We start from the raw sequence: 15377 nt of genomic DNA on the forward strand, positions 1-15377 counted from the left end.
AATACAAAGCATATACAGACAGCCTAAAGGCGAAAATTAATAAAGGTAAATAACTAAATTGCATTCCAAGGCGGCAAAATGATAATATCCATACCGAAATGCGCTGTTATTAGGGGTATTTAGCGTAATAATAAGTATCTTCTCGGGCGTAATGTTAGACTTAGGTGTCACCTTTTGACGCTAATCCTAAATTCAGAACTGATGCTTGTGAATATCTAAAAGGAACATTGCAACTGTATAATCCTATAGAGAACTACTCAGATCTTATACAATCCGATACTGCAGCATCGTCGATACATCAGCTGCTCATCATAACAAACCGTTCCGCGCACAATCTGTTATTAGTTGCTCGGCTGGCCACCAAAAAAAGCTATGGACACCAGCTTTTACCAATAAGTAACCAGCCGACCAGTCACTAGCGGAACTCTATTTTATTGATCAGTTTAGCGGCATGACTCGCCTACCGGCGAATCGCGCGTAGATATGTCAGGTATAATATTAAAATATTACCCTCTGCATATATAGTAGTAAAGAATTTAAACATCAATTAATCGTATTGTCAATAAATAAGCTACGTAGGTACCGTCGACAGGGTATGGGTTAGGATAGAAAAGAAACGCCATCGAGCTAGGTACGGAAGGTAGATGATCGATTATACAGGCGTCTTCCATTGGCGTGTTAATAACAGAAGGACAGATAATCAGTTAATAAAGCATTAAATCAAGATGTTTAAATTAACAGCCACTACACAGCATAGATTTAGCTAACAGACGTGTACGGCCAGTGTAAGCCCATCAATCGCCTGTGAGGCCTGACCTTCGTGAGAATATCACATGTGATCGATCAAAGCACAAATATATCAGGGCAAATAAAATACTTCAATTAGTGTCGAGACGCGACGACAGAACAATCACAATGTGATAACGTCAACTTTACTAGAAAGCCCGCGTTAAAAGCGACTCAAGTATCCTTAGCCTAAAGCATAAACCTAAGACGCCTTGGCTTGATCCCATAACGATACGGGCATAATAGCAGAGAGACAAATACAAGTGCTACCCGGTTTTAGACTATATGAATTTAGAGAACCATTTGTGGCTTACAAAGCCCGCCGCACGCAAATTAAGACTATATTACTTGACGCCGATGCGGTATGCTGGACATCGACTCACATTAATGAAGATGCTGTATACGAATGGACTCAATGAGCAAAACTACTGTAGTCCTCCTTCAGTCAGAAACAATCGTCAATTGTGCTTGCCTCATACACTTCACTTCTTCACACAAACATATGTCATTAGGAAATTTCATTTGATTCAGCTGGAGTACCGCGACATGCATTCGTATCCTAATGATCTGGCGGGGGCATTAAAAAAAATGGAAAAAATAGCTATGTAGATCAGCACAATGAGAACAAAATTCCTATCTAGGCTTTACCTGCAGCATAAACTTACTTTCATAACAGTCTAACCGCGAACGAATAATATCTTCTGTAATATAATAAATAATATAAAATTCTTCTGTAATAATAATATCTTATGTCGTTATAAGTGCGTACTTACTCGTAATAACATTAAAAACCGACACGAATGCTCCACGAATTCGACCACAGGACAGCTTAGGCCACCAACTTAAAAGAACCAAATAACAGATGAACAGCTTTTTTCCTCACACGCATTCCCTATTTTCCAATGTAAACAATCATTTTAAATGAGCCGGGCTCAAATCGAATAAGTTATAAAAAATTGATCCAGTTAGAAAATAGGATCGTCAATAAAATGCACATTTTGTGACAGCTTAAATGTAATCATTTGGATTACACTTATTGTTTAAAAGTAATTTTTTAGCACGGGAATTTTTGTAGCTTTTGAGTGTCGATGGATCACGTATTTTATACGAAAGTGAATGACAATACAATTATGACTCGAAGGTGATGATGAGTTACGGGTTCAGTCAACCAGCGATTGTTCAATAGAGCTAGACAGTGTGCTAGTCTTCTTGAAGGACCGTTATTCAATGGTGCCTGCCAGTCGGGGTAAAGGCCCATGTCGGTTCTAGCTATCCTTAATTCGTGACCGGTGTTACGTACACCTTGGTTCGCTGGTTCGTTGAATCCGATGCATTTCGTTCAAACCATTCAAAGAAGTCTTAGTTGTTCTCCCCAATTCAGTGTCTTCGCCTTTATTAGTCTGTCCAAGAATCGATCTAAAAATAGTCATTATAGAAACCATTCGGCATTTTGTACTTATAATTCATATCTTGTTTTCTAAGGTTAGCGGTGTTTTTTTGATATTTGGTAAAAGTCCATCATCTTTGAATTAAATATTGACACTTAGCGGTTGTCACCACTCAAGTTACGTGGTAGCAGTATTAATAAAGGAGTATAGCAGCATATCCAATATGGCTGCTGGAGAAAACGCCGTACAGTCGTATCTATGCGTACTATATTTCTAGGATACATATATGGATTCTTGCACTGTCAGAAAAATAATTTTACGACGACAAAAATTCCCTCGTATCATAAAATGCGTCTCTTATAAATTTATCAGGCTAGCTCGTCTGTAAGGTACAGACTCTCTTTAGTACAGACGGCCAGGCTGAATAATGTCTGTATCAAAATGGAGACAACAACTAGAAAAAAGCTCCGGCTGAATTAAATTTAATACTAAGGGAGAAGCGGTACAAGCACGGTGATGCGAATTTGCTATACTGACCATATCTGCAAAGCCAGAACGTGGCGGTGTTCCTCTAACTAATACTCATGGACGGGAGCTACTCTCAATAATACATTAGTACTAGTAATACATTTACCTGACGGCTCGGACCCATCGTGTCTTAGAAGTTTTTCAACGAGCCGCTCCTTGCGTCGATCAACAGAAGACTGAAGTCGGCAGGGATAAGCAGCAGCAGAAAAAATGACGAAACGGTTTTCATGGACATACTTTATTGGGTACTAATTAGTCAACCTAATATTCAGAACATGACAAGTTACCCTAACCAAAACTGTAACTTTCGGATCAAATAAATTGCTGCCAACAGAATTTGCAATACCAAAGGATAGGGTTGGGTTAATTGTCGAATAATACTTAACTCATTGCTTTCGTAAATGGAGTATAAACTGTTTATATTTAATTCTGTAAGTAAGACTGGGAGCAGGAAACAAGTAATAAATGTTCAATCTAGAGTCACCTAATATATATTTATATATATATATATATATATATACATAGAGTACAAATCCGGAATTTTCATCCCTTGGTTTTGAGACTGTAATCTACGCAAAATCAGATATTCCACGAAAATTTTTTACACATGCCGTTTCTGGCATTTTTGACAAATTTTGATTTCGCACAATACACGTGTGTGTTGAAAATTATTAAGTTGTACAGTAAAAGGGTAACTTACCGAATCGCCGAATCGGTTAACGCCCGTTTAAGTCTTCTTGCACATAAGTTACTGCAACAAAAAGGCGTGCAGAATGTTTGTTAGAACTCAGGCGTGCAACTTAGCCGATTTTTTAATTACGTCTTTTAAAACACTGAAAGAAAATTGCGTATTGAAAAAATTGTTGTATTGAGTTATATTGCAAAATTATTCCTGCCAGGGTATAATGAGACTATCTGCGGGCCTGCGTTTTTTTCTGCACAATTGAAGTTGGGCCCTGTCAACCACTAATTTAGCAGAGGTTGCTAATGCGTCTCACAGTACTACCTAGCTAAACCGTATAACTATACGTCAGAGTAACTGTATTTGTGCTCGTCGCGTCGCACGTTATTGTTGTCACGATATTCCATACGTAAGCTGGATGACGTAAGTTGAGCCATTTATTGAAATACGGAAATTAACCCCATCGTTGGAGTGGTTCCGCTTTTAGTTGGTTTCTTAATTACAGAAATGTGATACCTAAAATGTATTTTTATTTGTCTCTTTGAAGCTTATATAGACTTGTTAACGTTATACTTGCCTAAAAGTTTACGTTATACAAATGCTCATTACGTAACATATAGAAAATTATGAAAATAATAGTTAATATTATTAACTATCTGCATTGTTTATAATCTACAATAGAAACTTTTACTTATTTCTACTAATTCAGTAACCGCACTTACAATCTACAGACAGCAAGCTAAGAAAACACGAAACTTATTCACCGTAAACTAACACACAATTTTCGAAAAGGTTATATAATAAAAACATAATCGAATTTACATGACGGCTCTACCGGAGTAGTTGTTATCGTCACCTGTCAAAGGCAACGGTCGAGGTCGCAGAAAACTCGAGAGGTATCTTATCCTTAGAGAAGCATTTTAAAACAGTATTTCAACAAGCAACAAGTTTTATGGATCCGCTACCAACGTAATAGATTATTTTAGACTGGTAAGCGTGTTAATACATACGAACTACAGTTCGAAGGCGTGTATGTATACGTAAATAACAAAAATTACAGCTGAAATCGTTACATACAGAATAATTTTACACGTGTGAATGTTCTAATATATTTGTTAATTGATAGTCAGATCCGTTAATATAGCGATCCACACAACTAACTTCAGCCTCAGTTTCTTCGGTGGACATCATCGTCGTCCTCGTCTTGTATGTCAGCCCCGATGGCAAAGCCTATTAGTCAAGGGGAAAGTTAAATTCTATTTAAAAATGAATAACAACAATGTTTAAGTACAGCATTGATTCGGTAATCGCCACCATTATCTTCATTGTCAACTACATTTGTCACGATCGTCTAGACTAGAGTTTACCAACTTTTTTTTACCGCTCCAAACAAGTATGTATCAAAAACGTGCAATTTCTTTTTGTTTCGCTTTTCGTTGAAAATTGGTGAAGTAGTCCGATATATTTATATCGTGTAAAGTATGATTCCGCGTTTGGAAGGACTTTGTGGCCTATAAAGTTGAAAAATTGAGTCTTGCAATCAAAAAATAGGTGTCGCTCGGTCATTCCTTGAAGCCCTTGAGGACTAACTAAACATGTCAGATTTTTCTATTAATTAATATTGTTATTTACTTGGGAAAACTTTTCGTAAAATTATTCTAAAAACTGTCGTCTATTATGATATAATCGAATATGTAGGTTCTTATTTTAACGGGGTAGGATTTCCCCTAAGCGGTTGATACATTTTTCACCCGATCGAGCTTCTATAGGTTAATCGCAGGTCAATATACTGCCTTCTTAGATCCATTTTGAACATGTCCTTGGTAATCGAGGATAGACCGGCAGAACTGTAAGCATTGCTTGTGCAAAGCGCGGTCCACGTCTGGTTGTCTGCTGCTCACAATGTACTCGACTGTTCTTGGCCAGCCATCTTGCCAACTCCTGTGCCTCAGAGAGAAAATATTTCAGTTGTCCTCCAAACAACAATGAAGATAGTGTAGTCAGCTTGGTAAAAGTCAGAGTTGTTTATCATTTTATTTTTATATAATTAGAATAACTCTAAGTAAGTAGTTATGGAAATTAGGTTGTAGCGTTTCTGTGAAACCGATATTGTGCATAATTCGGTAGAACTGAATTAGAATTAACTGGTAATCGGCATTAGTTAAGCGGCAGTAAGAAGGGCCGTTTATACTTCGTGACAATCTCATTTTCATGATAGACATGAACGCTAACAAAGACGCCCCCTTTAAACTGAAGACGCCGCAATACTTGCGATGCAAGCACGTAACATATGTTTGGTAGCGGTTTCCAGTGCACTGTGAGTTCTGAATTCCAAAGGGGTATGGCCATGCTAATATCGGCAAATCGGTATACGGGTTTTGTAAGAGAAAAAGGTAACTTCGCCTTTTTAGAAGTGCACCCTTATAACGAGTTAGAGCTTAAACCACCGACCCAAGCACGCTCACGTTAAACTACCACTATAACATTTAGGCTAAGCCGACAGCCCTGTGAAGTAATAACGCGAGACACCGCCGATGCATTCTATAATCGGCCAATCAGCAAGGGATAATTTCGTAAAATTATGGGCCCGGTGCCTGAACAGTTGACAAGTTGCCGTCCTGAAAGTTCACTAGCTCTTCAGTTTTCTTTTTCTTTTTTTGAGTGTTTCCCTCCAGTCCCCCCTGTTGATGGGAATGCAATGTGGTCTTTTTTGCAGCAGTCGACGATAACTCGTAATATGCATCTACAAGTAAAATCTATGTTTCAAGTTTCTAGGTCCACTACCGTTGTAAGGGAATCTGCCGGTAATAGGGAGCTACTGACACGAAACATCTTATTCCAGCTAGCTTTCGAGTCTAGATTTCCGAGGGGAATTTCTCAAGCTGTGGTACTCGGAGGTCAACAGTAGCCACTGTATGGTGCCATTATGTAAAATGACGTATATACTGAGATGATGCGCCGGCAGTGCTATTGCAATAAGATGAATTGGCAGACAACGGTAATTCTATCAAGGCATTAGGTAGCTATCAAAAACAATTGACGATATTTCTCATATGATCATGAGAATGGTGTTTTAAATAATTATCTAAATAATATCGTTGTAGCCCGTGAATGTTAGTTTATATACATTAATGTGTTTATAGCAATGTGTACAAGCGTTTGCGGAGCTTGTTTTTGGGATCATAAAGTTTGATTCTACATACGTTGCTCTTCTAAGCAACACGTTTGACGAATTGGATTTGATCATCGTTTGAGTTTCGTCCAGACCCCTGCACAGGATATATTTGTTGGGTAGTAGACGCGATTGTATTTTGAACATGTAATGAAAATATATCGTTTTACAGACAGCTTACCTTAAATATGGCCAGTTGGACTCTGTTTGAGGGCATGGCCAAAGCGCATTCAACGGTTCATGGAACAGCTTAAATGTTTCCAGACGCAGGTACTGTGTTCAAAACTGCTCTTGTAGGCACATACTGAATCAATAACATGAAGCAATAAGGAACAAAAACATCTCAGTGTTCCTTTCTTTTGTCCTATTTTCTACGCGGTTTATGTAATTTTGACAGCTATTGCATGTCGGCGGACCCCGAGCTATCGTAAGTTTGCTAGAAGGAAGTATGACATCGAGGCCTACAATTCTCACTTGTAAGTACGCATGCCTTTCATAGTCAACAAAATCTCTGTCTGAATCTTTTTGCGTTCGTTTCGTACTATTGATCTATTGTTACTTTTTTCTACTTAGCACATACACGTGCGGATTATTTTATATCTGTCTGCTGTGCCCCTCGAACGAGTTGCGTGCACACTGTTTATTTCACAATGTTGAAATTAAGCATTTGGCCGATTCCTATAGCTATAGAATTTCTTGTACTATCCCCCGCAGCTAAAAACGCCATCGCTGAAATGCATATATATTTCGATGTTTGTTAGTAAAGATGGCTTCCTACGCCCGCCGACTAAATGGAGCGCAGTCAAATGGATACGACCCGCATACACGATGCGGCAGGTAAACTGTACATAAACAATGACGTAATTTTTCAACTCTAAAGAAAATAGAGCCGTAGTGATCACTTTAGTTGATTACTTTTCACGTTTTAGTGCTATCATTGTAATTTATCACCGTACGTCTTGCAGCGTTTGCGCGAACAGCTTGGCTGGATTTATGGGCATCAGCAAAACTGCCCACGTATGTCCTGCTGATCTGAGTTATAGATTAGGGTAAACATAATGGTAGTAGACAAATATGGATAAGCAATGAGCATAAGCGAAATTTCTGGTGGATGCAGCGTCGAGCCAGATATCATAGCTGGTAGGTAGAAGGTGATGTAATATTAGGTGTTATCATAACAAACCTGTATTTATAAGAGGCTTCGAAAAGGTTGTGTCGATTTATTAGGTTTGCACGTGTCATTAGTGATATCGATGATTTACCTCAGATCTGCATGTGTTTCGAGAATCGATCGTTTGCCCTAGTGATTGGAGCAAATTTTGTAAAGAAAAATAATTGTTTATACATTGCTTGGTCTCCTCTATTCCTTAAAGCCGAAAACATATTGTTCAGGCGGCTCCACGATAACATGTGCTATTTAGTGTGGCTCGCGCTGGCTCGCAGATAACTATAATATGAATGGGAAGATTGGTAACTTTTTGTGATACAACAATTATCTTACGATACATAGCATAAAGCATTATGTTCCAATTACGATCGTGAATACCCTATCACAATAAATGAGATCAGCAGTCATTATATGTGCTACTACATGTGCTTCTAGTACCTTGAGCCATCTGTAGTTGTACGACGCGGATCTTACAAAGATCCACTAGCAAGCCGTCACGTGTCTCTGTGCGCGTACACGCTCTTACTAAACTTGAAGACTCAGTACCTTCTGTATTCGGAAGTCATTGATATACTATTCATTTAGAGAAGGAGCGGTCGGCGTATTATCTTATCTCTGTAATGTATAGGAGCCCCCCCAAAAATTGCTCTCAGTTTATGCGACGGCGTAGTTCGCAGATCCAATGGAGCATTTTAACGGTAATAAACTCTATCTTATTTAAACAAAACAAACAAGGTTAGATTAACATTACGCTTTACCAAGCAGATTCAGTGATATATGTCTCCTACATTAGAAATTACCGCAAAAAGGCAGCATTTATAATAATTCTGACCGCTGTCTGATGTCGTTGCCATTTCACTATAGTAAACTTTATAAAACACAAAAAGACACCTTCTTCTATCGGCTTCTTGAGCTTTGGACTAGTCTGCTTGCTTCTCTCAGATTTACACGGTATTTTTCCAGACCGTGCAAGCCATCATCTTGTAAGCCCAAAAAGCAATTCATGGTTACATCAGATAAGTTTTTTTTATACGCAAAAAATAGCTTTGAAAATTTCCATACCCGGCGATAAAATGTGTTCTGAGATAGAAAAGCTTTCTTTCTGGTCTCTGCATTCACGCACCCGTTAGAATGTTCGAGCTGTGGTGTTTAGCGATGGTGTCTGTAGCGTTTTATTTGTCCTTCCAGAGAAGCTTAGGTACTTCTCATGCATCCTCTGCAGGGCTTTCTGTTCAAATATTAATGGTCCTATAAGCCCACACAGCTTAAGGCGCAATCGTCAGGTGAATTCTTTGGGGAAAGGTTGTATGGCTAAGCCGTTCTAGGTATCGGAATTTTGAGTAGGATGTTTGAGCATGACTTCCAGCTAGAAAAAAAATATAACTTCCGGTTTCATTGTTCTACAGAGTGCCATTGCAGAGTTATCTACGCATGGTAGTTGACCAAATTTTAGTGGCATGTGCCTGAACGAGACACCCCACCAGACAGATATGGCAGCATCGGAAGTTTCATCCTCAATGGAAAAAAGGTGCCACCATTTCTAATGATCCACATTTTAATGTATTTCGATACGAACAGTAAAAGATATGGTGAGATGTGTACTTTCTTAAAGCGCTTTTTCCTACAGAATTGCTGCCGTAGTTAAGGCTTTCTAGGCTTTTTCCTGCCATCGCTTTCGCCTGATCTGCTTTCCTCAGAACTTGATTAACTGGCGCGGAGGCAGAGCGGCTTTCAGTGAACAATGATTAAACGCCAGACAAACAGCCGTTCTCCTTTCTTTTGCATTACCACTGTCATTGTTCTACTATGGTTTTCCACTGTTTTAACCAGAACACCACGAAGGAAAATAAGTTGGTGGGCTTTGCTCGCAGATTATGTGTATATTAGAGATTTAAGCTAGCGTCGAAATACTGTGCAGTAAATTTAAAAAAAAAGTTAAAATTTCCAAAAACTAAAGATAACTCAAATTCCAGTCTTTGTTACAACCTTGTTAAATCAGTTTTTGACTCTAGCACAAGTGTACGGTAGATCTTGCAAAATATCGCTTACCGCCAAATAACATTGCCCTCTCAGGCCGTCTAGATTGTAGCGTTTAGATAATATGCAGTCGTTGACTGTCTTCATCCAGTCGTGGTTACTTTTGAGGACTCCTTAGTCTTCCGTTGTTTTTGAATGCGAGCTTCTCTGTTCGGGTTAACCCTTTTAAGATTTCTTAGCAGACATCTATTTTACCACTTACTGAACAAAACGGTAAGACGCTAGAAAGCTTTATAAACTACGTAACGGCAGTGTACCCTTGAAAACACCAAGTCACCAGATACAACAATCCTAGCCTCTTCATGAAATACTTGAGATCAATTTGGCAATGTCAATGCATAATATAATTTGTAAAGCGATATCCTAAGTAGCATAGATATTTCATGAAGAAAAAAGTTATAAAAACAACTTAATCACTGGTCTAAGGTCAGAAGACTTGACTTTCATGAAAACAGGCATAAGTCACACTTTCGATGATATGCACAAGTGGTGTTTTTGAGAGCAGTTAGTTGGCTGTTGGCACATTTTAGCTATTTAATAGAGGTTTTCCTGATTTTTCGGTAATGCTACAAAGGTAGAGATTACGGAATTAATTATATATCTTAACAGTTCTCGATGGCAGAGCGACAGCATCGGTGACAGAATTGACAGTACATTTATAAAACAAAGCATAAGCTTAAGGTTAGTTCCAGTTGAAGAGGATCGAATATCGCCAGATCCAATCGCGTGGAAAAAATTGCAAACCAGATTTGCAAAGAAAAGGAACGACTCATGAGGTTACGTTCAACCAACACTGAGGACGGAACAAACGATGCCTTATGGTCAGGTTCAGAGTACGCACGACGAAAACAGGTTCCCGTACAGGAAACAAACTTCTCTGGAAAGAAAAGGATCCTGACCGGGGCGACCTCAGCCTGATAATCTAATCGTGCTAGCCACTCCGTCCTATCAACTTGTAGTACTTATCAACATGTACTGCTAAACAAAGATCTGAGCTCATTCGGAGCAGAACTTTAGAACGGAATTGCGAAGTTGGGTCGGCGGAATATAGCGTTCCAAGGGAAATATGAACGTTAGAGCTAGGCACGATATTAGACCCATACAAAATAGACATCATGCTATGGTGGCGGTAACTGTACTTAAATTATATTATCAAGACCCTTTAGGGAAAAAGGATCGAGTAGCATCATTGAAACGCGCCCATGTAGATAGAAGTTGTCTGTTATGATCTTATAATTCTTAAATAGTCTAATCTAGATCAGAGTAACTAGATATTCTTATTACGATAAACCGGAACTAAGTATTTTGGGCTCCGCTCGCCGGCTAAGAATAACAATAATAAGCACTTGGATTATTTTTGCTGTCTAATAGTTTTAAGTCAACTAAGCTCTGCGGAAATCGTGCTGAAGTTCCGCGTATAAAATACCAGACGAGTTAACAAAATAGAAGCAAAACGTTTACACATATTGACTTTATAGATTTTTTATTGCGAAAAGAAGCAATAATATCAGTGTATATATATATATATTCCTACCATGTGTTATTGACTATGTAATGTATTTACTATTTTTTTTTACCATGCGGAAGGACAGTGTTGCGTCGCGATGTTGCGAAGGGCTTCTTCACTGACCAAATTGTTATTTTGACCCGTTGATCTAAAGAGAACCCGTAATGGCTTAATGTATTTTCCTGTTAGTCTTAGGGATCCGGGCATTATTTCGCGCTTCATTTCACGCTGAGCCAGCCGTCTGATAGAAGGCATAACGGCAGTCACAAAGGACAATACGGGCCTGAAATTTTTATGATGAAATTTACATATGAAAAAAAAAGTATATAATTCGCATGTATGGATACATTCGCTACTTAAGAATAAAGATTGCTTTATTTTCTGGTATTTTAATATTGCTTTCAATAGAATACAATTTTAAAAATATAAACGTATGTTTTGCATTGCCAACACGTTGCTTTGCACAGAACTGCCTAATCTATTAAATAGCAACATATTGTATTATTATTAGTTGTCAAGCGGTCTATACCGAATATCGGTCGTCACCCTACCCAGATATATCTTATAATGTAGTAGCTTGTATTTTGTTATTTTCGAAAAAAATTAGGTAGCCCGTAAGTTAATCAGCTTAAGGCCAATAGGTGGAAATTAAAGCCATTAAATATGTGGAAGTATGCATGATCATACACGTAGCAAATACGCTTCTCTAAATAGTTACGATCTGTCAGAGTAATTGACAGAGGTCACTTATGACGTCCTAGAACACTATTCACACATTTAGATTTTTCAATAAAATTGTCTATTTAATTGTTTATAAGCTATTCTATTGTCTGATGAGAAAATCCTTTATGAACGAACGCATGCCGTCACTGCTCGCATAACCAACGATACGAATATACCGTCTTAACGTACTGTCGCCAAATGTTTGTATTAAGTTGAGCTAGAACTTCGCTGTGGATACGAGAAACCTACGAAAAAAAACTAGTTGTCAAGCGTATTTTTTTTGTACCGAATTGGTCTTTATGATCGTTCTGCCGGTAAGTTACCTAAAATATAGTTCGAGAGCCATAGATTACACTCAAGCGGCACTGCCAAATTTTTGACAGGTTTGCTAAGAATCCAGATTTTCGGGAGAATCAACAACCAGACAACGATATTGCCAGAAATAGCGCTAATAACGCTAAAAAAAATATTAATCCTAGATTTTACCAGATATCTGAATTAAAACGCGTGTACTATAAGCACGTCCACATGTTACGACGAACTAAGTCACGACGACACTACTAAAAAAAAAAAAAAACTTCGACGTAAACCGATTGTTAGTTGCTAGGGAATATCACAAACTGGATATTGAATACTTGTGTCATAGAAGTACCCACTGTAGCATTCAGGGGGTTACGATTCCTATACTAATAACAGTTTTTAAGCATAGTTATTTCAGACGTTATAATTCGTAAGTGGCACTTACGCAAGCTGCGTACAAAGAACTGCAGAAAGGTAGTACGTGGCCGTACCACTATGAAAATTTCAAACTACAGAGGGCGGGGCTGAACATTTACTGCGGCACTATCTGTGAGCCGATTTATGATTTGCACGTCTGAATAGCGATAACAGTAGACACATTTGGAATCTCTTTGCCACGTTGATACTGCAGCGTAATTCTGTGCTTACGTGACCGGCAAGCATTTCTCAAGTAACAAAACAAATTTTTCCCAAAGATAGATGTTCTTTGCTAAGTTTGCGATCGACGCGATTTTGAGAACAGCTAACAAGGGGTTCATAGTTGCATTCTAATAAGTTTATAATAACAAGATTTTCTCATAACGCCTCGCTATTGTCTTTCATTAGTATCCAATGTAGTTCTGCCGGACGCAGAGAGCGCGTGGTTTGGATAGTGGCACAAGGTTGCCACTTAATCTAAATGGTATATGTGTAAGTAAGTTTATGCGGGTGTGTAGCCTAGGTTTTAGTAATCTGATTTAGCCGCGCCCATTTTCAGCCTGGGCTAATAGTGACGCGGAACTCGCCAACCCAAGCCGTAAAACCTGCTATGCTGAAAGGCACACTTTTGCCCAAATCACGAAAGGTACATAACTTTTTTTGCACGGTTATAGCACGATGGTGTAAATAAATTGTATTCAGATACTGCCCGTAATAAAACAAAAAAAGGAAGCTATTGAATAATTTTTGTACGATCTCCATTTAGCGAATAAGGATACGCGTCTGGCAAGTCTCGTCGATTTCTAACTATTTGAGAAAGCTATCATGATGAAGAAAATGATAGGAGACATTGATCGATTCTGGCTAGCTCTGCAGAGTCAGCTTCACAACCGCATAAAAGACGGCTTGTTCCACCAAAGCTCATTATAATACGAAAGCAACAGGTAGAAAAAAGACTAGTGCAACTTCCATGCTACAGTAATATTTGTTCTTCCTATTAGCGCAAGACACAGGTCAATAAAGTCTAAACGTCAAAATAAATCCGATCTCATAGATTCAGTATAGCAGCCTGTATTTCCGATTTTGCACAACGGCTTGCGGTTTCCTAGGTCTTAACTGACTCGTGTTTATTTAAACAACGAAATACAAATTCTCATGAGTCATAAGAGAAAGCTGAGAGAGAGAGAGAGAGAAGAACTTTTTTATTGCATTCTATGAATTTTTCTAATAATTCGTCACATTTAGTGAACTCACGTACGTGCTTACGTAGCGGTCAACTATGCGGTGCCTCATTGCAGAACAATCAACACTGAACTAGTTCTGGCAACGGTCGCTTCCCAGAAAGCGATCATTGTGTTTGCTAGGAAGTCGGCACTCAGTCCGCTTCCTCGTCCTTTCCTCGGTTAGCGATGAAGTAAGCACTAGGTAACAGCTAAATCAACATGGAATATCAACTAATTAAAGGCCTATGCGAAAGTATACCCAATCTAAGTATTCGTAAGCTACCGGCAAAGCAGTATAGCATGTTCTCTCTGTTAATTGCTACCTCACTCATTTCAGTTTCAAGAGACACTGTAGTGCGCACAATCGCCGTGTCCTAGTTGTACCTTTATCGAATATGTATATTTTCTTGCGTCCATCTCCCGGAGAAAAAGGAATGACCCCAGCATTAACTCCATCCATAAAGGTCACGAAGGTGTAGTTTAAAATGTAATGAGATGAAGTGCTGGCTTTGTGCTGAAATCGTTAATTTCTTTTTAATGCATACTTTTCTAGCGATAAGTTCGAGCCTTTTTGAAACTAACTTAATCATGGCCATAGTAGCGGGTTTCGTGGCTTAAACTCAACCTCAGCTACGGGTTAAAGACTAGATTATCTAAAAATAACACGAAAGTAATAGCTGATACGGTAACACTTCAAGGTGATGATCTACTTCAAAATAATTGTTATACTTTATTTAAAGAAGACAAGGTTGAATTAGGTGTCCTTTGACGAAGCGAGTTTTTTTTTATCCAGTCGAGTCTATTGAGAAATAACTAAATGCACTGCCTAAAATAAAGATAATAAAAAAGTAAATAAAAATATAGATAGCTATAAATACGAGGCTTGCAAGAATTTTCGCAGTACATTTTTCCTGTACTATCTCTACACTTGAGCATGTTAAAAAAAAGATCAGAATTTGAACTTACCAGTCCCACCGCTGGCTATCCGTTCTGCAAAATCCATTGCGTAGAGAACGTAGGATACCAATAGTAAAATGCGAGATAATCTGATCGAGCTTTTGAGTGCCATTGCGCTTTTTTTAAATTTTATTACTCAATTTGATTATTATTATGAGAAGCCATTTGACCTGTTTTATATCCCGGCGAGCTAATCTCAGCTCGGGATCGCCATTTTCAACTTCTGAGTTACAATCTCGCAATACGAAAATTCTCTCGAGGTTTATGCATGAACCGGCAAGTATGATTGACAGACCCTCGACGAGTTTAGTAATTTCAAGAACCATCAATCAAACTTAGGCCTGACCTGAGCAACTAGTTTAATTCTTAGATGTCATTGTTAGATTGACCAGAAATAATTGACACGACTTGCTATGACGCTAGCCAAAAAGGTCACATCATAATAATAAAGTGTGTGCCAAATAAATAAAAAAATATCCGATATATTAA

The 15377-nt window shown here is 38.4% G+C and overlaps 1 protein-coding gene across 4 annotated transcripts in view; it reads right to left on the reverse strand.

Annotated features, from left to right (window-relative positions):
• The window catches only part of LOC147757661 (uncharacterized), a 44836-nt gene extending 30172 nt beyond the window's left edge, over positions 1 to 14664 (reverse strand). For 2 of the 4 annotated variants that reach the window (XM_086978997.1, XM_086978999.1), the window contains exons 1-6: positions 13967 to 14664; positions 11339 to 11551; positions 3403 to 3453; positions 2809 to 2878; positions 2087 to 2202; positions 1560 to 1627 (exon numbers count right to left, since the gene is read on the reverse strand). In XM_086978997.1, coding sequence (XP_086835123.1) covers positions 2833 to 2878; positions 3403 to 3453; positions 11339 to 11551; positions 13967 to 14001 — 345 coding nt within the window. In that variant the 5' untranslated portion in view covers positions 14002 to 14664 and the 3' untranslated portion in view covers positions 1560 to 1627; positions 2087 to 2202; positions 2809 to 2832. Of the gene's footprint in view, positions 1 to 1559; positions 2203 to 2808; positions 2879 to 3402; positions 3454 to 11338; positions 11552 to 13966 lie in introns of all 4 variants that reach the window. The other 2 variants (XM_086979000.1, XM_086978998.1) reach the window with 2 other exon arrangements.
• Between the last annotated feature and the right edge of the window lie 713 nt (positions 14665 to 15377).

This window comes from Varroa destructor, unplaced genomic scaffold (genome assembly GCF_002443255.2).
Source record: "Varroa destructor unplaced genomic scaffold, Vdes_3.0 BEIS01000002.1, whole genome shotgun sequence".
NCBI lineage: Eukaryota > Metazoa > Arthropoda > Arachnida > Mesostigmata > Varroidae > Varroa > Varroa destructor.